Source organism: Callionymus lyra, chromosome 11 (assembly GCF_982586985.1).
Source record: "Callionymus lyra chromosome 11, fCalLyr1.hap1.1, whole genome shotgun sequence".
NCBI lineage: Eukaryota > Metazoa > Chordata > Actinopteri > Syngnathiformes > Callionymidae > Callionymus > Callionymus lyra.
In genome coordinates, this window is record NC_141828.1 from 7,113,190 (window position 1) to 7,134,787 (window position 21,598).

General features: G+C 41.9%; 2 protein-coding genes across 3 annotated transcripts in view; both read right to left on the bottom strand.

Annotated features, from left to right (window-relative positions):
* Positions 1 to 1,865: 1,865 nt before the first annotated feature.
* exo1 (exonuclease 1) lies at positions 1,866 to 9,671 on the bottom strand. Of its 2 annotated transcripts, XM_087802459.1 has the most exons (13): positions 9,591 to 9,671; positions 8,917 to 9,034; positions 8,601 to 8,784; positions 7,879 to 7,998; positions 6,553 to 6,676; positions 6,344 to 6,481; positions 5,320 to 5,532; positions 5,050 to 5,237; positions 4,868 to 4,970; positions 4,601 to 4,808; positions 3,538 to 4,163; positions 3,415 to 3,477; positions 2,955 to 3,137 (listed from the first exon to the last, which is right to left on the bottom strand). In XM_087802459.1, exons 3-13 carry the CDS (start codon positions 8,759 to 8,761, stop codon positions 2,955 to 2,957), a joined length of 2,127 nt encoding a protein of 708 aa, XP_087658585.1. In that variant the 5' UTR covers positions 8,762 to 8,784; positions 8,917 to 9,034; positions 9,591 to 9,671. The 2 variants fall into 2 exon arrangements, with proteins under 2 accessions (XP_087658586.1, XP_087658585.1); XM_087802460.1 differs by lacking the exons at positions 8,601 to 8,784; positions 8,917 to 9,034; positions 9,591 to 9,671 and adding exons at positions 1,866 to 2,896; positions 7,562 to 7,608 and having other exon boundaries at positions 2,959 to 3,137; positions 7,879 to 7,941.
* Positions 9,672 to 10,657: 986 nt separating this feature from the next.
* rasgrp3 (RAS guanyl releasing protein 3 (calcium and DAG-regulated)) overlaps positions 10,658 to 21,598 on the bottom strand; it is a 12,117-nt gene continuing 1,176 nt past the window's right edge. Inside the window, exons 3-16 of the mRNA XM_087803260.1 lie at positions 17,569 to 17,635; positions 17,375 to 17,506; positions 17,156 to 17,303; positions 16,230 to 16,403; positions 16,035 to 16,151; positions 15,683 to 15,955; positions 14,760 to 14,840; positions 14,334 to 14,447; positions 14,143 to 14,258; positions 13,557 to 13,704; positions 13,185 to 13,221; positions 12,274 to 12,423; positions 11,843 to 12,213; positions 10,658 to 11,060 (exon numbers count right to left, since the gene is read on the bottom strand). Coding sequence (XP_087659386.1) covers positions 11,052 to 11,060; positions 11,843 to 12,213; positions 12,274 to 12,423; positions 13,185 to 13,221; positions 13,557 to 13,704; positions 14,143 to 14,258; positions 14,334 to 14,447; positions 14,760 to 14,840; positions 15,683 to 15,955; positions 16,035 to 16,151; positions 16,230 to 16,403; positions 17,156 to 17,303; positions 17,375 to 17,506; positions 17,569 to 17,635 — 1,937 coding nt within the window. The 3' untranslated portion in view covers positions 10,658 to 11,051. The remainder of the gene's footprint in view (positions 11,061 to 11,842; positions 12,214 to 12,273; positions 12,424 to 13,184; positions 13,222 to 13,556; positions 13,705 to 14,142; positions 14,259 to 14,333; positions 14,448 to 14,759; positions 14,841 to 15,682; positions 15,956 to 16,034; positions 16,152 to 16,229; positions 16,404 to 17,155; positions 17,304 to 17,374; positions 17,507 to 17,568; positions 17,636 to 21,598) is intronic.

Genomic DNA, 21,598 nt, shown 5'->3' on the forward strand with positions numbered 1-21,598 from the left:
TTTTGGATAATAAAATAACAGTGAGAAAGAGAGAAATAATAACATTAATCATAATAATGACAATAAAAACATTTAAATATATATATATATTTAAATAAATAAACACTATTAAACCCCTACAAGAATACAAATATACATGAATACCTGTAAGCTCCCACACCTACTATATCTTGTGTTTATGAATTTGTATTTCCTGTAGTTCATTTATGTAATGCCAGTATAAACAGTATGTAATTAACAGTATGTAACAGAATGTAATTAAAGAGAATATTTGGAATTTTTTTCCCCCACAACGTCTATCATGTTCAGGTGTTTGTCGGACATTTTTTCGACTTTACGTTCTGGTCACGACTCTTGTTTGTTTCCGACTTGTTTTGGTGTCGAAAAATGTTAGATATGTGTTCTTTTTTTTCGTGGCCAGCAGGAATTCGAGATGAGAGGTTTGTGTGTGTGTGTGTGTCAAAGAATTTGTGTTAAAATGTTGCGCATGCAAACACATACTTCAGGAATTACAACACATCAGTCGACTTCATCTGCTCCGGCAACATTCCTGTCATAGCGGCACGACCTCTCGGGATGTTTCCGCAGCTCGTCGCTGTCGTCTGTTATCGGCTCGGATCTGACCGGGTTCGTTTTCCTGCTGGAGTTTTCGTAGAATTCATTCGTAGAACCCTGGTTACGTTAGATAACCCAGGCTTCCTGACTCTCACAATCCAGGTTTCGTTGACGTGACCCACAAGTCATGGCAATGATTCTACACTGATCAGTTTTGTTTGTTAAGTTTATATATGTCGAGGCTCCATTAGTCATAACAATCTCACAATGGTCAGCAAGTTTGAACTGAAAATAAACGACACGATACTGATAACAAATGAATCTCGCTGACAAACAAAAGGAAAAAGAAAGTCTCGAGGAGGACAAAAGCAGCAGCTGATGATGTCGTCGATAAAGAATTGAACCATGAATGTGTGAGTGCTGACAGAGGCAGTGAAAGACAAGTATGGATTGATACGATTCCTTTGCTTGCTTCATAACCTTTGACCTTCAATGGACTGACAACAGTTGAACAATCAAATCCACAAATAAGGACGAAGGGTGTCACGAAGTGAGGCTTTTTTTTTGTTACTTTGAACTACAGTGGAATATATTGTTGTTTTTAGAGACAGAAAAGATCAGAACATGTTGTATCTTCAGCCAGAAACACACCTTGAAAAAGGAGCGTGTTGTACAGCAAGATGTACAACATTTGACAAACCTTAAAGAGTAAAACCACCTTCTGCTAGTTTTGTTCTGCTTTAGTCTACAAATATATCTTTTTCAACTGAAACCCCTTCAAACACTCTCACGTTCTACTTCATGTTCCGAGCTGATACGATTGTTTATGTAGAGACGTCACAAACATCCAGTGGACAGATCAGCTGGATCACCGGGTCGATGCGTCACGACTGTAGGTTCATATTGACTTGAATAATTCAGGCGAGGCGTGACTCGTTTCCGTATCGAGGACTCAGATGTTGAAAGAGTCCTGATACAGTCGCGGCTCATCATGTTCCTGCTGGAATGTTGACCGACTTCATTCTGGTCAGAACACGGAGCTGAATAACATTAAACCTCCAGGCATTTTAATTCTTTCTAACTTACTGTTTCAAAAACAGCTCAGATTAAATTCTTATCCTATTACTACCAAAACGGAGGAATTCCAGGCCAACCTTAAAGTTCGACTAATGTGTTGATTTAGGTGTGTGTTAAATAGATGTGTGACTCTTTTGTATAATCAGTGTGTGTTTGTTTGTACAAAACTATCTTTTCAGTGAAATATTATTAGAAAACTATCTTAAGATCCGCCCACTGAAATCACTGTTTTTCTGGAGATTAAATATTTACTGAGATATCAGATGGGGGAGAACTTAAAAAAAACTGATAGACTTCAACATTCAAGTCCGCAGTGATCTCTTCAGAGTCCACTAGATGGCGGTCCTACTGAAACATCACACCATTTTTGGCGCCACCTACTGAACTCTAAACAACATGACACTGTTTCATGAAGCTTCATCAGCACATCACTAGTTTTCACATTAGTTGCCCTTTAAATGTCGTCAAAAATCTCAGTGAAACTAAAATAAAAATAAAAATTACTGCCGACTACTTAAACAAAAAAACTGAAATAATATAATCAGCCATTTGAAAAAAATTGTAAAAATAAATAAATAAAATCAGTCCTACATAAATGTCTCCACTAGTCTGGAAAAAAAGGAGAAAAAAAAACAAACAGCAAACACAAACTCGGAATCTCTAAAACATATTTATTGTAATAATTGTGACATGTAATCATCTGCAGCAGTGAAAGGAAACCTTTTCAACATAGACGTCCACGTTTCCTCGTTCGTAAACTTAAATTCATGTCGTCTCCAGATGTTAACGTCCTGATCCAAATCACTCAAATGTCTGCAGAAGTTTGACACCTGCTTTGCTTTGTAGTGTTTTCGGTCTGCAGCAGATGTGAACTTGTGCAGTAAGTCTCCAGGACCACAGGGGGCATCAGTGAGTCAGAGGGGAGACAGGAGAGAAGACACCAGTGGAGGCCGTTTGATCTTCCATTCAACTGGTGCGTCAGCGTGGAATCTTCACACCAGAACAGTTCAGTAGGTCCAGTTGGGGGTAACGTCAAAGAAGAATGTGCTCACGCCGACGATGCACTGGTCAGAGGGTCAAAGGTCACTCAGCGAGACTCACCAACATCTGTGCTGATGTCAGCATCGTCACTTTATTAAAGCATCAGGAACATAGTGTTTAAAATCTTCCGTCAGTGGCCGCTCAGGCCGAGGTAGGTCGCAGGTTGTCCTCCACTGGAGATAAAGGCGCTCCTTTCTTACACGGCGCCATCTTCTGGCTGTGCCTGGAGTAGATAGAGTTCGTTAGCACCTCAAAGTCCCGTCACGGATGAGTGTCTCTTTTTACTTGTTGAAGCTGAAGTTCTTCCACAGGCTGCTGATGGTGGCCTGGACCCCCGGGCTGTTCTCCGTGTTGGGGGAACTCTTCTTCGAAGTCCTCCTCAGACCGCTGACCCGGGCAGGACCCAGACCTGCTCTGGTTTTTGAAGACTTGCCAAGACTAGTGGACCTGGAGAGACCAGAAACCTGGAAAAAATGAAGAAGAAATTCACCAGTGGGACTTGTTTCAGCAGCTCCTCTGGACTGTTAGGGGTAAAGTTGTCATTTCCTTACAGGACCTTGATGGTTCCACCTCAAGTGGAACGACAACATTCAATTGTGATGATCTTCATCATCCCTTGCTCTGCATTTATCAAGACCATAAAGAAAACCACACAAGAGGTCTAAGGTTCCTTCAGTGACAGACAAACTCAGTCCAAGCAAGACCTTCATCATGGTCTTCATGGTGGAGAGTTGAACCCACCTTAGGTCTGGGTGTGTCAGGTTTCTTCTGAGGGACATCTGGAACCGGGTCCGTTGTGTCCTGCTGGCACAAGAAAAGTCACATCTTCTGTTCACTCGTCCAACAAACATGTTCACGTCTCACCTCGTGGTGGGACAGGAAGTCACAGCTGGACGTCTGTTGCACGGGTGAGACCCGGGTCTGGGACTGGGAGAAGTAGGCGCTGTCCTGGGAGGGAGGAGAGTCGCTCAGCTCGTCTTCAGAGTCCTTCTCTTCGTGTGGAGTCTTCAGAGAGGAATCACTTTCTTTCTTGTACTGGAACTGACGCAGAGAGCTCAGGGCGGACAAGGACTTTCCAGGCGTCTCCGCTGAGGGGGAACTTCCAGACCACTGGAACAACTTAAGGCCCTGACTGGCAGGGGATGTGGATGTGGGCGTGTCTGGGGAGGGGCTGGGCGTGTCCACAGAGGGGACCTCGGGACCTTCTGTGTCCTCGTCCTGCTGATCGGACTTCTCCTCAACAGAGGGTTGGTCCGAGTCTTGAGGGACGACCGGAGCGGAGCTGCTGAAGAACCTGCTGCACGTGGCTCGCTCGCAGTCTGCCGCCTCCTGGTTCCGTCTCTGCAGCAAAGTGCTGAATCGATTTCGAAGCCTCGTCGGTGCCGTCGCCGTTGTTGGCTTCGTGGTTCCTGCCAACGCGTCGTTGTTTCTGGGTCTCTTCTGACTGGACGAGTACAGGTCCAGGACGTCCTGGTCCGACACGCTGGAGTCTGCAGCAGCAAACATCAGTTTTAAATATACATCATGACATGTCTGGAGTGACGACGGGTTGAACTCAAATGTTCTTGAAAAGGAGTCAGATTTATCAGTTTATAAAGTGTGTCTGAAATCTCGTCGAACGAGAGGTTACGAGAGCGGAGTCCAATATGTGGAATAATGGCAGCTGTAATCACGTCCCGCTTTGTTTATACCATGAGTCTCTAGGAGGTGAAGTTTTCCAGGATTGATCAAACCTCAATGTTTGACCAATCACAGCAGAGTGGGTAGGGTTATGGTAAACAAGATTTAATATTCAGAAAAACAAAGTGTTTTCAGTGGGCGGGGCTTAAAAACTAAAATATTTTAATAAAAATAATACGAGTTTTAACATTTGAAAGGTCAAATTGAATCATTCGATCTTCTGACGATAGACTTTCATACGCATCACCTTCTCTGGACCTCTTCAGCTCTCTGGAGGGAATCTTCAGTCCCTGCAGGCCCACGACTCTCTCCTTCCCCCTTGTGGACGGAGGCCTGTCTACAGGTTGTGGAGGCGGAGGATCAGAGGTCGGCCGGTCCCTGCTTCTGCTCCAGATGCTGGAGTGAGGGGACGAGACGGGGGCTTCGTTCCAGCTCCTGCTGCGAGGTTTAGAAGCCTGAGAAAAAATAAAAATCTCATGAGAAAACGGTTTCTTCTGAATCAAGACTTCAGTACCTTGGGGGCCGGTTTATCAGGGTTAAAGTGGTCTATGGCCTTCAAAGTGTTGATGTGCAGGTTCCCCAGCGCCATCTGCAGGCCCGTCTCATCGCCCAAGTTTCTACACGCGTGTGTGTTAAGGATGGAAGACGAGATCATGTGACCAAACAAAGATGGCGTCAACGGCAAGAGTAGGATACAGGCCAGCGTAGCTCAGCGTCGAGGGGTCCACGTGATCCGGGTACGGGTTGAGGGGTACGACCTTCTTGGCTACAGGATCGAACACCAGCTGGTACAGGAAGGTGTTGTCGGCCCGGACGAACCCACTGATGTAGTCTTCGGGCACCACCAGGTTCATCTTTAGGTACTGACCCATCTTTCTGATCACCTGGTGACACCATCATAACGTTGATGGATGCGACACAACCGTGGGGGTCAGATCAGCAGAGCCCCCCCCCCCCCCCCATTACCTTGAGGATGTCGGGGTCCGTGGCGAGCCGCAGCAGCTTGCAGGCCTTTCCCAGGCCGATGCCATGCAGAGAGGGGAGGTAGTCGCACCCGGAGAGGATGCACATGTGGCGGAACTTCTCCTCCGTGAAGACGTTGCCCAGCGAGCGGCAGCGACCCAGGTTGTCCTGGTCGATCTCCAGGCCGTTACCCTGCTTGTCCATCTTCAGGATCACCTGTGTAGAAGGTCACCGGGGTCAGCAACTGCGGCACCACCACGAGGCGAGTTAGATTCACGACTTTAACTTGAACTTGACCCAAATTTTTAAATAAACATAGGATAAAAAGTTTAGTCCACTGAAAATCCCATCTTGGTGATTTCGATTTACATGTTGCTTGGTATCACTTTCAAGGTTGAGTAAATCCCTGCAGAGATTTGCACACAAAAAAACCTTCGCTAAGACAGAAACCTGCTCCAGATGCATGAAGGGCGTGGAACACTCGGATCTGATCGTTAACAAAAGTATTTGATGAATCTAAAAAAAAAGAGAGAGAAGCTCATGGTAATGAGTCATTAGCATTAACATCCGCCCATACATAGACGAAGACGACCATATAAGGAGTTGTAGATGATCCCGTCCACCTGTCAGACGAGCTGCAAACAAAGACCTTAACTGACAAACTGCTTGAGCTTAAAAGCGACTTTGGTCATCGATCATTTACAACCATCAACATAATCTGGATTTTGAACCTGCAAACTGTTCAATTGTGGACAAATTTTATCTAGAATTACCGGCGACATGCATCTGCTGCAAGAGTCATTTGATAAACAAATAAAAGTTGCCAAATATTTTGAGATAATGAACAGCATAAAATCTTACTTATCATGCGTTTTTAAGACTTTTGAAATTTTACTTTGTGCAAATTTAAGCCTCATTTTTAGATTCATGCATGAATTAAACACTGACCCGTTCTCAGGGATGAGCTCAGCTTCATCAACAACCAATATTCCCTTCTCTATTCAGGACGAGTGTAACGTCTTCGTACCTTCTTGCAGCCGAAGGCCAGCAGGTCGGAGTCTTCCGTGATGACGGCCTGAGCCAAACCAGTCTTGGTCAGGTGAGCCAGCTGAGCGTCGGCTTCATACGGAGCTACGATGCAGTCGACTCCTCTCCCTCTCGCGGTCTGACCGATATTGAGAGGAAAAAGAAGTTCCATTATTGTTCTTAACCACGAGTGACGTCCGGGGTCTGGACCTTGATCAGGTTGTGAGCCATGTCAGGGGTGATGTTGACACAGCGGGTGAAACACTCTCTGGCCTCCGTCAGCTTCCCCTCGCGTAGAAGCTGCCGGCCCTTCTGCAGGTTCGTCTCTCGGCGCCTGGAGAGGACAGGAAGGTCAATGATGGCACAACCAGTGATTGACATGGTGTCTCTTTGTGCGCATGATTTAGGGTTTTGAATCTGGCGACACGATAAGAAAACACAATTCAGAGTCCCCCTGAGTTTATTTGTATTTAAAAAATGTTTTCTTGAATAACTTTATATCCAAATCTATTGTCAAATCATTTAATTAATCATAATACTCTTTGTATTAACTCTCTTAAATTTATTTATGAATAAATGTATTCAATTATATGACATTATTAGCTAAAAAAAATATTCTAAGCTTTGTTTAATCATTATTATTCCTCTTAGATTTGGTTTGAAAGTCTATTGCTAAAGTAAATGGATTATATCAAATAGAAAAAAGTGACTATGTGCAAACTATTTCTACATACATAGTTTGTTTCCAATGATTTAATTCTACAAACATTTAATGCATCGTAAACAACGCTGTTACATGCTTAACATCAGGTTAACGACAGAGGAACGCATAACATTTTTATTCTTAATAACAAGAAAAATACCACACGATTATTGACACCCCTGGTGTACAAGTGGACCTTCAAGAGTCTGAAGTGCGTGGAGGTGTTTCGTCACATTCCTGTCTTCACCTTCACACGAACAATGCTGCTCTGTTTCTGTGACGGAATGTCGTCCACATAAACAAGCGATTGTTTGCACGGTATGTAAATAAAATGGTGTAGAGCTCACCTACAGCTTACACAAGCTTCATTTCAGATTTCAGAATCTGTAAGCAATAAACTCAAGTGTTGCTCATCCATGATAACGAAAATTCCGCTCGTGTCTTTGACATTATGCGGTCGCCCACTCAGAAATGCGCGAGTTTTTAAGAATGCCAGTACGCTCGCGCTGTCATTACCTCAGACAGGAAGCTGTGGCATGTCTGTCGTGTGTTCATGTGTCCATCTGTCAGCAGAAGTCGGATCACACACACCAAGAAAATTACAAGAGGCCCAAGAATGAAATAATTAGATTATGTGGTGCGTTTATCTTAATGTCGTCTTGCTACAGAGCTAGGAAGAATAACAATTCACAACCGAATATGTTATAGTGGAAATATGGAATTATCCTTATATGGAATTTAAATGTTCATATGAAAACAACAGCAGTGGAAATACAGGCAAAAACGCGACAGAGAACAGTCATGTCGCTCGCTGAAAAATATCTTCCACTTACTCTCTGCGAGATTTCTCCACTTCTTTTTTTGAGGGCAGATTGCGTCCATCAAACACCAGGATGGGTTTCACTCCAAAGTTGAGAAGCATATCCACGAACTTCATGCAGTACCACACGTACCTGGGAATGGACAGACGCAGCACAAAGACAGTTTTACTCTGTGTGTGTATATATACTGTATATATATATATACACATATTATGTGCGGTGTATAAAACTTGATTTTCTTGGCAGAATTTTTAAGTCTTTAACCAATACTTGTTTATGGAATATTTCCTGGAGATTGTTACCATTCGACATCTGATTTTTGCCAACCACTGTGATGACCTGATGACCCCTGCCCCCTTATCTTTGAAATAAATGTTTGATTTGATCAACTCGTTCAAAATGAAAACACAACTGTACTCTGAACATTCAAAAGTCAGGTTCAAGCCATCAACAAACTTTACTTTATCCTTTTCCATAAACATTTTCTCGATTATAGGCTTCATCTACCAAGACTCGTCACCACCCCCTACTGGCAGAGATGGGGCCTAACAAGTACTGAATTACAGTAAACAATGTTCACCTACTTCCTACAGCTGTCAGTCTTGTGCAACAAATGCCATGAGCTCAATGGCACGAAACCAAAAAAATGTTTGATGATACCAATCAACAAGGAAATATGGGAGTTCAATTGACAAAAGGAAGCTCAAGTCTCATCAAACATGTCACCGACTTACTGGTCGGTTGGTTCTCCTTTGGCCAGTTTCTCCGCGCAGGAAAACGCTCCCTTGTGCAGCCAACAGTAGGTGTCGACGGCTACGGTTTGTCCTTTGTACTTCTTCACGTTGACCGGCTCCGATGCATCCTTGATGAACTGCAGTAACCCGGTGATCCCCATCTTCAAATGCCGGCTTCCGGCACCTGTGACAGAAAAACAAATCACAAACGACCCTCACCACAGCTGCACAGAGCAGAAGAACAGAAAGAAAAATCTGGATTCCCGGACACTTTAAGACAGCAGAGACATCACTAAAAGAATCCGTCAAAACTCACGTGTCCAAACTTCTCCGGTGACCTGACAAGATCCACATCCAGATGTGCAGCTGGCCTGGAAAGTCACTTCCTGTGACACCACATATGGCCTTCAGTCGAGTGGGGAACAGCACAACATCTGTTTCATGACAAAATACGATTTAAGCATTTATTTATACGCGGTTTCTGGAATCCAACATGAATAACTATATTTATTTACTATTCACACTTACCTGACACGTCAGACAGTTCTACCTGACATGCCAACTCCTAATATTAGAAACGAATATCCATTCAAATAAAAATAAAATAATAACCAATCGTGTTCGACATTACGTTTTAATGTTATTAATCCTTATGTTCATGCGACAGACATACTGTGACGACCTTTGTGTTGAATATAATATAGATATATATAGATGGAAGCTAGCTAGCTAGCTATCATCCCCGCATCACACTGCGTCTGGAAGAATGTTTACCATAAAATAAGAATCTTATACCGACTGTTCGGTTATATTTCATATTATAAAGATAATCTAACGGTTAGTGAGTCTGGGGGACAGCGAGCATCATGCTAGGTGTTAGCTTCCATTTCATGTAAAAGCGACGTGAAAACATCGATCAAACAGTCGCTTTTTCTTATCCTCTGCACGGCTCGGACATCGTGCATCTTCAAACACACATGCATAACTCACTTGTTTTGAGGTTTAATCCAGAAATGAATCCAGAAATGAATCAAGAAAATACGCGGGTTTGGTTTTAGCGGTAAATTCAGCTGTTCAGTAAGAACTACTGCTATTGGTGGAAAGACAGAGAAGGGCGGGGCAGGAAGGAGATGGTACCGCGTGACGACGCAGGGAGGAAGTTACGTCACACGTTTACTAAAGTTAAGTCTTAAGTAAGTTAAGTAGTTAAATCCATAAATCGAAATTAAAAATAAACTTTTTCATTGAAACTCAACAACAATTCATCTTCCTATGAACACAAGGCATGTAATTCGTAATAGTCTTTTATTTATTTATTCTATAGTCTAACTTGGTAAAAGTTGCGTCTACGTTTAGGTGATCTTCAGAAGAGAAACGAAATAAAAACTCATCAATCTGAATTTACACCCAAAAAATCTTCCACTAAACAAAAGGCATGTATTTCGTAATTCTCTATTTTTTTTTACCATGTATATCATATTATTCGAAAGAGTGTATAACTTGGTTCCAACATAATCATTTTGTGTTTGATTTAAAAAAGTTAGACAACAAAAAAAACGAATTATTGCATGTATTGCATTATGTAAAACAAAGTCATTCTTAATGTGATATTTACTATAAACACATGTCAAATTAAATATACAGTACAGACCAAAGGTTTGAACAAACCTTCTCAATTCTTTTCTAAGTCTTCGTGATTATTTACATATAGATTATCACTTGAATTCATCAAAATGATCAATGAAGCTGAAATAAAAAAGTGTGAAATAAGTAAAAACTTGTATTATATTCTAGTTTCTACAAAGTACCTACCTTTTCTCCTGATGACGTTTGTCATTCTTTTGATGACCTTCAAAATATAGTCACATAAATATAGAAACAAGTGGCCATCATTACTTTAAGAAATTAAAATCAGTGAGAAATATTGAAAATGAGTCCAGAAGGTGTTTCCAAACCTTTAGCCTGTACTGTATAAATACATTTTCATCTCTGCCACAAACTTTGTAAATGCTTCCTATAGTTATCTTTTAATATATGGAGAAAGAAAGTCAATGCTCTGTAAGAAATAGAATTTATTAACATATTTGTCTTCATGATGCAGAAACATCTCTTCCTCACTAAGCTAATGTCAGCCTTTTGTGTCGCAGTCGTGTCAATAAATAAAACATTCATCAGTTCGCAGCTCCAGTGTTCCCTTTAGTCCGTTCAGGAGGGCGTAGGACGTGATCCTGTCCACACGAGTCGCTCCCACAGCAGCTGGACTTCATCATCCCACTAAAACTGGCCCAGACCGTCTGCTGCGTCCTCGTCCCTGCTGCGTCCCTCTCCGGCTCCGAGGGGACACGATAGCTCCAGGTCGCTGAAGTCGGGCTTCAGGCAGCTCAGCCTGAACAGCTTCCTGGTCCCTTCCACGAGGGGCCTCCTGGACTGACCCAGAGCTCTGAGACCAAGTCAGCTGTCCTGCGGGCGACGAGTGTTATTCATTCGTCAGCATGATGTAAAGTTTCAACATCGGCAAAAATCGGACTATACGATACATATCACGATACAGGGGCAACAATACGATATATCGTGATACTGTAGTAACAAGGATATATTATAGTACTGAGTACTTGACTCTGGTGTTGTAGAATTTACAGAACACATGACTCTTGACGAAGTCGAAACTGATTTCATTTGTTTTCAAACCAAAATATGTCCAAACATTAGCTTTAAAAGGTCCTGGAGTCGACTGTATCCCCTCGTCCTCAGTCCCGTGGGATTTCATTTCCTTAGGCAGTAGAGGACGTAATGACTGCTGCCATCCAGTGGCCGAAAGATTAATTGAATGGTGTGAACATTAGCATTTATTATATAAAATGAAAACATTTTTATTATTTTATTTTCTGCTCACTGTATATATAAACCATAAACAAAACTAAGAAATTAAGTAAGTAATTGAAAGCCAAATAATTAGTTTCAAAAATCAATGCCGTGCTGTTAAATATTGATTAAAGAATATTGCAATATATCCCTCTATTAATATTCTAGTCAAACTAAACCTTTTTTGAATTAGAAAATAATTATTTCCATTAATGTAAAAACAACAGAGGAATTTTTAGTGGTGTGGATACATACGAATGGAATAAAAATATTTTTTGTTTTAAAGTTACTTGTACATTAAAGTTGGCATAAAAATATTGAATCATAACAATTAAATAAAATAAATAAAACATTTAAGATGAATTTCTGTTAGTCGTTACCTTCCCTCGGTGCGTGAGTCCGTTCTGGACCAGCTCTCCAGACTTGTCCCTGGGGTCAGTGACGCAGTGGCGGGACAGGAGCGCCTTCTTCTTGCCGCCCTCCTGCCCGTCCCAGGACACCAGCCCTTTGTTCTTCGAGGTTTTCCTGTGAGTCCTGTATTTCATTTTGGGGAAGGTGTGCGAGCCGCCCTCCGTCACCGCCCAGGCGTGCTCCGCCCACAGAGGGTCCGTCTGCGTGGCCTGGCTGATGGTGGCCCTCTGCAGGCGCACCGAGATCCTCTGAGCGGTGCCCGTCACCAGGGTGATGGACTTGGGGTCCAGGGTCTGACTTGACGGGGCCACGCGGGGGAACTCGAAGACCTCGTCGTCATCTGGTGGACAGAGGAGTCGATCAGAGAGCGGGAGGCGACGGTCAGGAAGGTGTGACGCACCTGGGCAGGAGGGCAGGGCGGGGCTGCCGGGCAGCGAGCTGTGGGTCATCCTGGGCGGCGTGGAACTCCCCAGCGAGGCGGATCGCAGCAGCTTCCTGCAGGCCAGCACCAGCAGCTCCCGACACTGTTTGTGACAGTTGACGCCACAGTCTGAGGAACGACAACTGTTTATTCGTCTCCAAATGAAAAAATTGTCAAAACACTCTTAGTAAAGTAAGTAAGTAAGTAATTTGTATTTGTATAGTGCATTTCCAGACCAGGGTCACAAAGCGCTTAAACAATCAAAACAATATTCAATAAAGTACATACTTTAAAGATCAAGATAACACTGATAGCACAACAGGAGTTCCAGAAAATCTGGGAAAAACCTGAACAAATAAAAAAACCTGAAATCAACCTGCACGTCTCCCATGATGCTTTGCCGCCCAGCCAATTAATAACAATTGAGAAAAATACATGTTTATCAATACGCTTTTTTCCTTTTCTTATGGTTCAGGTGTAATTATTTATTTTGTGGTCTGCATGTGATTAAATTAAAAAAAGAAAAGGATTGTTGTTGATTTATATTACATATACTTACATATTTGACACACGTGAGGTTATTCCGTAGACTGTACATCCTCATATTTCTCAGACCCGTTCGAGGAGATAACATTATTTTCTGATCATTTTGTTTTCAAATGCTATATTGCAAATGCTAAATGAATGTATTGCTTATAAACACAAGAGGCCTGGTTAGGTGTCTTTTAGGAATTTCAGTCTTAGATGCGTGTAAAAAACACTTGACCCCTGACCCCATTACAATTTTGCAACAACACCATCCCACGCAGATATGGGCGTATCCTGTCCTTAGTTGCGAAACACGTCGAACACCTTTCAACATGTCCACCAGGGGGCGCCGAGAAAAGTACCTCTGCACTTGTACCCCTGCTTGATGATCCCCCACAGCTGCAGGTCAGAAACACACAGACAAGAAGACGTCAATTTCTCATGAAGCCGTGGAACTCCAGTCGACAGTCAGAAGTTCAGTTAAATCTTTATTTTTGTAAAATCTTCAAACACTATAGACGAGGATATAGAAAATATCTAACTAAAAGAAACATTTTTATGGAATTATCTCAGCGTCCTCATTATATTGAATGGTTGAATTTAACATTTCATATCTTTATTATAATGATTATTAATTATTTAATTCTTTACTCTTCAATTATTCACACTCTCGCCACCAGGGGGAGGCCGCGGACTGCGAGGAGGAAGAGTCATGTGACTCTAGAATGACTTACGAATCCGGCGCAGTGCTCACAGAAGGTTGGCTTCAGGTAAGTCATCTCCTGGAAGTTGTGGACGAAGCCCTGGCCCATCTTGCACTGCAGCAGCGGGTTGGCTCGCAGGAAGTAGGCCATCATCTCATCCTTGCTGATCAGGCCGTCCCTGGAGGAGAAGGTCAAGGGTCACACCCGAGTCATGACTGTCAGCCAATCACATGAGAGCAGTCAGAGACACGAAGGCTGGATGTAAATACATCTTGTTTGGAAACATTTTTGGATGTTTGCCGGAGATAAACACAAACTATGATGGAAATAAATACTTTGTGAGAGATTGAAGAAACGTTTGGATCTTTGACTCACAGTATTTCTTGAATTATTTACAAAAAAATTGATGTTACTCATGAAACTGGTCAATAAAGTTTGATTTAAACTTTCCCTCAACTCTTAGCTTATATTTCCCGTAAAGCAGAGACAGAGAAATTGAATTATAATGCGAGTCCATCAAAGTCCAAATGGACCCGCCTCAGATCCCACTTCTGACACATCTAAAACGGATCAATAAAGTTCTACCTAACCTAATCATGAAGGACTGGACACTCACTGGTCTTTGTCCAGAACGCAGAAGGAGTCCAGGAAGGGGAAGTTAGCAGCAACGCTCTCAAAGTCTTCTTGAGAAATATATCCGTCGTGGTCGTGGTCGTAGTTCCTGAACACAGACTTGAACAAAGCAACACGAAAGTCCATCAACTTTTCCTGAAGGGACTACAAGGACATGCGTGAAGATGAACTCACGTCCACCACCTTCCTGATGTGCTTGTTGACCAGCGAGGGGTCCGGTTTTGTGGTGACGCTGGAGGCCCAGTCTAGTGGAGCCACGGGTTTGTTGGGGGTCGTTGGGGAGGTGGGCTGGGAATCAAACTTTATGTATCAACACAAAGAAGAGGCTGCAGAGAGGAGTTGAAATAACACAATCCAGATCTAGATGCTGGTCTAGACCAGCAGGGATGTCACATCATCCACCAAAACATAAAGTGGAGAAGTTCTTACACATGAACGTGGTTATTGAAGTTGTTGAAGCCAACAGACGTATTTATGATATCCAAACTTGAATGGACATTTCTGTCTAGAAAATCTTGATTTAGAATGTCCTCAGGTTGTCGACAAACAACATGTAATTGTCATCATTAGTCTAACCCACTTTTATCCCCCTCCACTCACCACAGACTTGGGGTTCCGGGGTTCCCTCAATAGTGACAGCTCGTAGATCTCGTCCTCGGTGTAGTACAGGTCCAGAGACAGCTGAAAGTTTTGAACACTTTTGAAATTTACAATCTTCTCTATATTTTTGAAAAGCAATTTATTTTGGTTTGTTCCTTTAATTAGATTTGATTAAATCTTTAATTAATTTGTCTAACCCTAACCCTTACCCTTACCCTAAAGCTAACCCTAACGCTAACCCTAACCCTAACCCTAACCCTAACGCTAACCCTGACCCTAACGCTAACCCTAACCCTAACCCTTACCCTTACCCTAATGCTAACTCTAATCCTAATCCTAACCCTTACCCTAACCCTAACCCTAACCCTTACCCTTACCCTAAAGATAACCCTAACGCTATCCCTAACCCTAACCCTAACCCTAACCCTAACGCTAACCCTGACCCTAACGCTAACCCTAACCCTAACCCTAACCCTAACCCTAACCCTAACCCTTACCCTTACCCTAATGCTAACTCTAATCCTAATCCTAATCCTAACCCTAACTCTAACCCTAACCCTAACCCTAACCCTAACCCTAACCCTTACCCTAACACTAACCCTGACACTAACCCTGTCTCTACAGTTGTACTTGATTATCAAAGTCAGCCAGAACTTCCAGCATGTTGCTCAAGAGTAATGGAAGCTGAATTCTTGGCTAGTGTCAGAAGATTTGACAGCCCTGGATCTTAAAGGTCTCTTTTCAGACCCGTTAACCCTCAGTCCAGCAGCTTGTGATGCTAACAATGACACACTTATTGTGACGTTCAGGAGTCACACGGGCATGAGATCAGCTTGTTGAGTTTTAGCTGCTGTGGAGTTCAGCATGAAGGAGACTCACTAAAGGCTGACTAAGGCTCTTGTGAGTCCTTGATGAGGACTCACCGTCAGCAGGTGGATCAGGTCCATGTTGGGCTCCACCTGAGCCGCTGCCGTCTGCAGGGACACCAGCTCATTCAAGGTCACGTAGAGCTGCTGCATCTTCACCAGGTTCACTTTGCCCTCCACCAGGTCGGGGAACACCACGTGCACGGCGATCAGGTCCTTCAGGTGGACGCCCAGGATGGGGACCTTGAAGCCATGACACTCGCTGAAGACCTTCCTGTAGCACGAGTAGTTGTTGCTGGAGGAGACCAACTCGGTCATCTCCCTCCAGATCTAGGACGGAGGAACAGCTGATGATGCTGAGTGTGTGTGTGTGTGTGTGTGTGTGTATGTGTGTGTGTGACAGACTCACCCTCACCACCTCCACGGGCAGGTACGAGTGAGTCTCCTTGAGTCTGGAGATGCAACTGTGGCTCAGACCTCCCACCACAGCCATCAGGGTGTTGAAGTTCTGCAGCTGCAGCAGTTTCTAAGGTGACACGGTAAAAGGTCAGAGGTCACCAGGTCATGTATGTTGGTCTTCGTGACCGGTCGACCCTCCTCCTACCTGAGCCACGTGGATGTACTTGGCGATGACCTCGGCCCGGGTCGGAGGGGTCAGCTTGCTGAGCACCATGAGCTGGACCCACTGGGAGACTCCGTTGAAGAGCGTGATGGAGCGCTCCAGGGTCGGGTTCTCCAGCAGGCAGCCGTGGACCACGTAGCTCTGGTAGTCCCTGAACTGAGAGGGGCGTGAGTGAACCCGCTGACACTAAAAAAAAACCAGGCCCTCAGAGAAGCTGCTCCTCAGGTCGCCTGCTTCATACATTCATAAACACATCGATCGCTCCGATCGATACAACTTTTTTTTTTTAAAGCCAGCTGTGGCGGCCGTGAGAGAACGTGGCGGAGCAGCAGGTCAATACTGGTCAAAGGACAAATCTCCCGCTTATTCCAGGAAGTCCAGCAGCAGGTGGGAGCTTCTCACGGAAGAAACACCTTCCATGTTTGTGGTTGTCGTATTGATCGCTCTGCTCTCTCTCACTTGACATGTTTGTCATAAGAATAAAGATAAATGGAATAGTTTGTCGGATTCACAACGATCCTGACCTTTGTTGTGTTTTTTTTCTTAAACAGATTTACTTAAAATTGGGATCAGGAAATAATAAATAAATAATAATAAAACCTACAATGAATGAATAACACCAGCTAAATAAGAAAGTTAATACGACCGCAACACCCCCTCAAAGCATGTATTATTGTTTATTATTGTATTATCATTACAATTTCTTATTATTATTGTTATTTTATTTGTATGAATATTATTTTAAATTATTTTCTATTCCTGTTTCATCTGTGAACTTCCGTAACTACCCAGATTTTTCCACTGTGGGACAAATAAAGGAATATCTTATCTAATCTCATCTTAATTAATTAAAAACAAACAATTAAATCTACCAAACGACACCAGAAAGATGGTTTTAACAAACGCACCGAAATCCTCCGGATGGACTTGAACTCCAGGAAGGTCAGGTGCTCGGCCAGCTCGATGGGCTCCAGGTGGTCGAACAGCAGCGAGGCCTTCCCCTTCTTGGTCTGCCTCTTCCGCTGGGTCAGCTTCCTCATCCAGTCGTACGAGGGTCTGCCGAGAGAACCACCTGTGACCCAGGAGCACCTCAGGGCTCGGACCTTCAACGCCTCGTCGTCACTCACATGGTGGAGATGTCGATGAGCTGGAAGTGAGCCTCGCAGCCCAGCTTAGCTGCCACGTCCCTGAACTCCTCGGTGACCCGGATCAGACCCAGGTCCAGGTTGAACTCTGCCGGGAAGGTCCTGATCCAGTACCTGGAGACGGCACAGGTGAGAACACACGTGGTGGACATCTCAGATGATTGGGGGGGTCTCACCTCATCAGGTAACAGATCTTCAGTCTGCTGGCCGGGCTGGTGTCTGTGCAGTCTCTGTACGTGACTTCTGGTTAAGGTCCGACTCAAGTGGTACCAGAACAAACACATCAACACGTGAAGAGGAACTGAAGGTGTGAAAACACTGAGGTCTCCAGAGACTCTCTATGAGTGACGACCGGAAGAGCCGATGATGGAGGGAAACAGTCATCGTGGCTCTTCTAGTCTGAACATCTCTGAGGTTCATGAACCTCCTCAGTCTCTCCTCCAAGACCTGTCAAGTCGGACCACCACTCGTCCGGAGTGATCCTGACTCCATCCGTCCAGTGAGTGCACATGTGAAGAGGATGAATGTTTGATGAGAGCATCGACTCGTCAGGCTGATGCGTGAGAGGAAACCTCTTAAAGATGACCTTCCAAGACGTTTCCTGGACGACTCGACCACCAGAAGATCAACATTGATCCCGTTGCAAATATTTGCAGTGGAAGAAAACGTCCACTTTGAAATTAAAATATATGTATATTGTAAATATTTTAATTTCCGACTTAAGATGTCAGGGATTTCTAAATATGCATCATGGACCGTAAGTGTGTGTCATAAAATTGTAAATGTCTATCTTGAATTTTAAATATGTATCTCGAACTGTAAATGTGTATTCCAATGTGTAAATGTGTATCATGCTTTACAAACATGTATCATGAATTATAAATGTGTATCATGCTTTATAAACATGAATCGTGGATTATAAATGTGTATCATGCTTTATAAACATGAATCGTGGATTATAAATGTGTATCATGCATTATAAACATGTATCATGACGTGTAAATGTGTATCATGCATTATAAACATGTATCGTGAATTATAAATGTGTATCATGCTTTATAAACATGTATCGTGAATATTTGATGTGTATCATGCTTTATAAACATGTATCATGACGTGTAAATGTGTATCATGCATTATAAACATGTATCGTGAATTATAAATGTGTATCATGCTTTATAAACATGTATCGTGAATTATAAATGTGTATCATGCTTTATAAACATGTATCGTGAATATTTGATGTGTATCATGCTTTATAAACATGTATCATGACGTGTAAATGTGTATCATGCATTATAAACATGTATCGTGAATTATAAATGTGTATCATGCTTTATAAACATGTATCGTGAATTATAAATGTGTATCATGCTTTATAAACATGTATCGTGAATTATAAATGTGTATCATGCTTTATAAACATGTATCGTGAATTATAAATGTGTATCATGCATTATAAACATGTATCATGACGTGTAAATGTGTATCATGCTTTATAAACATGAATCGTGGATTATAAATGTGTATCATGCATTATAAACATGTATCATGACGTGTAAATGTGTATCATGCATTATAAACATGTATCGTGAATTATAAATGTGTATCATGCTTTATAAACATGTATCGTGAATATTTGATGTGTATCATGCTTTATAAACATGTATCATGACGTGTAAATGTGTATCATGCATTATAAACATGTATCGTGAATTATAAATGTGTATCATGCTTTATAAACATGTATCGTGAATTATAAATGTGTATCATGCTTTATAAACATGTATCGTGAATTATAAATGTGTATCATGCTTTATAAACATGTATCGTGAATATTTGATGTGTATCATGCTTTATAAACATGTATCATGACGTGTAAATGTGTATCATGCATTATAAACATGTATCGTGAATTATAAATGTGTATCATGCTTTATAAACATGTATCGTGAATTATAAATGTGTATCATGCTTTATAAACATGTATCGTGAATTATAAATGTGTATCATGCTTTATAAACATGTATCGTGAATTATAAATGTGTATCATGCATTATAAACATGTATCATGACGTGTAAATGTGTATCATGCTTTATAAACATGAATCGTGGATTATAAATGTGTATCATGCATTATAAACATGTATCATGACGTGTAAATGTGTATCATGCATTATAAACATGTATCGTGAATTATAAATGTGTATCATGCTTTATAAACATGTATCGTGAATATTTGATGTGTATCATGCTTTATAAACATGTATCATGACGTGTAAATGTGTATCATGCATTATAAACATGTATCGTGAATTATAAATGTGTATCATGCTTTATAAACATGTATCGTGAATTATAAATGTGTATCATGCTTTATAAACATGTATCGTGAATTATAAATGTGTATCATGCTTTATAAACATGTATCGTGAATATTTGATGTGTATCATGCTTTATAAACATGTATCGTGAATATTTGATGTGTATAATGCTTTATAAACATGTATCGATAATTGTAAATGTGTATCATGCTTTATAAACATGTATCGTGACGTGTAAATGTGTATCATGCTTTATAAACATGTATCGTGAATTGTAAATGTGTATCATGCTTTATAAATATGTATCATGAATTAAAAATGTGTATTGTGAACTGTAAATGTGTATTCCAAGGAGTAAATGTGTATCATGCTTTATAAACATGTATCATGAATTGTAAATGTGTATTGTGAACTGTAAATGTGTATTCCAAGGAGTAAATGTGTATCATGCTTTATAAACATGTATCTTGACGTGTAAAGTACACGTGGCTGTAATTCTTAAATCATATCACAGTCTCTCCAGTGACACGTCCACCGTGTTCTTCTGTAAAAAACATCTTCTCCTCGCATCGATCCACGTCTGTCGTCAGTGAAGCTCTCATCGATCCAGGATCAATACTGGTCAGTTCACAGTGTCGTGGAGATTGATGGAGAGAAGGAAACAACATCTGTGTAGAATGAACTCAACATCCTGTTGTTGTTTATCTGCTCTTCATGATGCAGGACCCTCCAGTCACGAGGACCCTCTGAGCCACTGACCACTGCAGCAGCAACAGCCAGAAGTTTAAACGATCGCTGACTTATTCCTGACATTAGAAGAATAACTGAATGAAACATGAGTGTCCTGTGATTTAAACAGTCTGTGTGTATGTGGGTCTTTGTATTTGTGGGTCTGTGTGTATGTGAGTATGTATATTTGTGGGTCTGTGTGTATGTGAGTATGTATATTTGTGGGTCTGTGTGTATGTGAGTTGTGTGTATGTGAGTCTTTATATTTGTGGGTCTGTGTGTATTTGAGTCTGTATATTTGTGGGTCTGTGTGTATGTGAGTTGTGTGTATGTGGGTCTGTATATTTGTGGGTCTGTGTGTATGTGAGTCTGTATATTAGTGGGCCTGTGTGTATGTAAGTTGTGTGTATGCGAGTCTGTATATTTGTGGGTCTGTGTGTATGTGAGTTGTGTGTATGTGAGTCTGTATATTTGTGGGTCTGTGTGTATGTGAGTCTGTATATTTGTGGGTCTGTGTGTATGTAAGTTGTGTGTATGCGAGTCTGTATATTTGTGGGTCTGTGTGTATTTGAGTCTGTATATTTGTGGGTCTGTGTGTATGAGTCTGTATATTTGTGGGTCTGTGTGTATGTGAGTTGTGTGTATGTGAGTCCGTATATTTGTGGGTCTGTGTGTATGTGAGTCTGTATATGTGTGGGTCTGTGTGTATGTGAGTTGTGTGTATGTGAGTCCGTATATTTGTGGGTCTGTGTGTATGTGAGTCTGTATATGTGTGAGTCTGTGTGTATGTGAGTTGTGTGTATGTGAGTCTGTATATTTGTGGGTCTGTGTGTATGTGAGTCTGTATATTTGTGGGTCTGTGTGTATGTGAGTTGTGTGTATGTGAGTCTGTATATTTGTGGGTCTGTGTGTATGTGAGTCTGTATATTTGTGGGTCTGTGTGTATGTGAGTCTGTATATTTGAGGGTCTGTGTGTATATGAGTCTGTATATTTGTGGGTCTGTGTGTATGTGAGTCTGTATATTTGTGGGTCTGTGTGTATGTGAGTCTGTATATTTGTGAGTCTGTATATTTGTGGGTCTGTGTGTATGTGAGTCTGTATATTTGTAGGTTTGTGTGTTTGTTTGTGTGTGGGTTTTGTGTCTGTTCATTT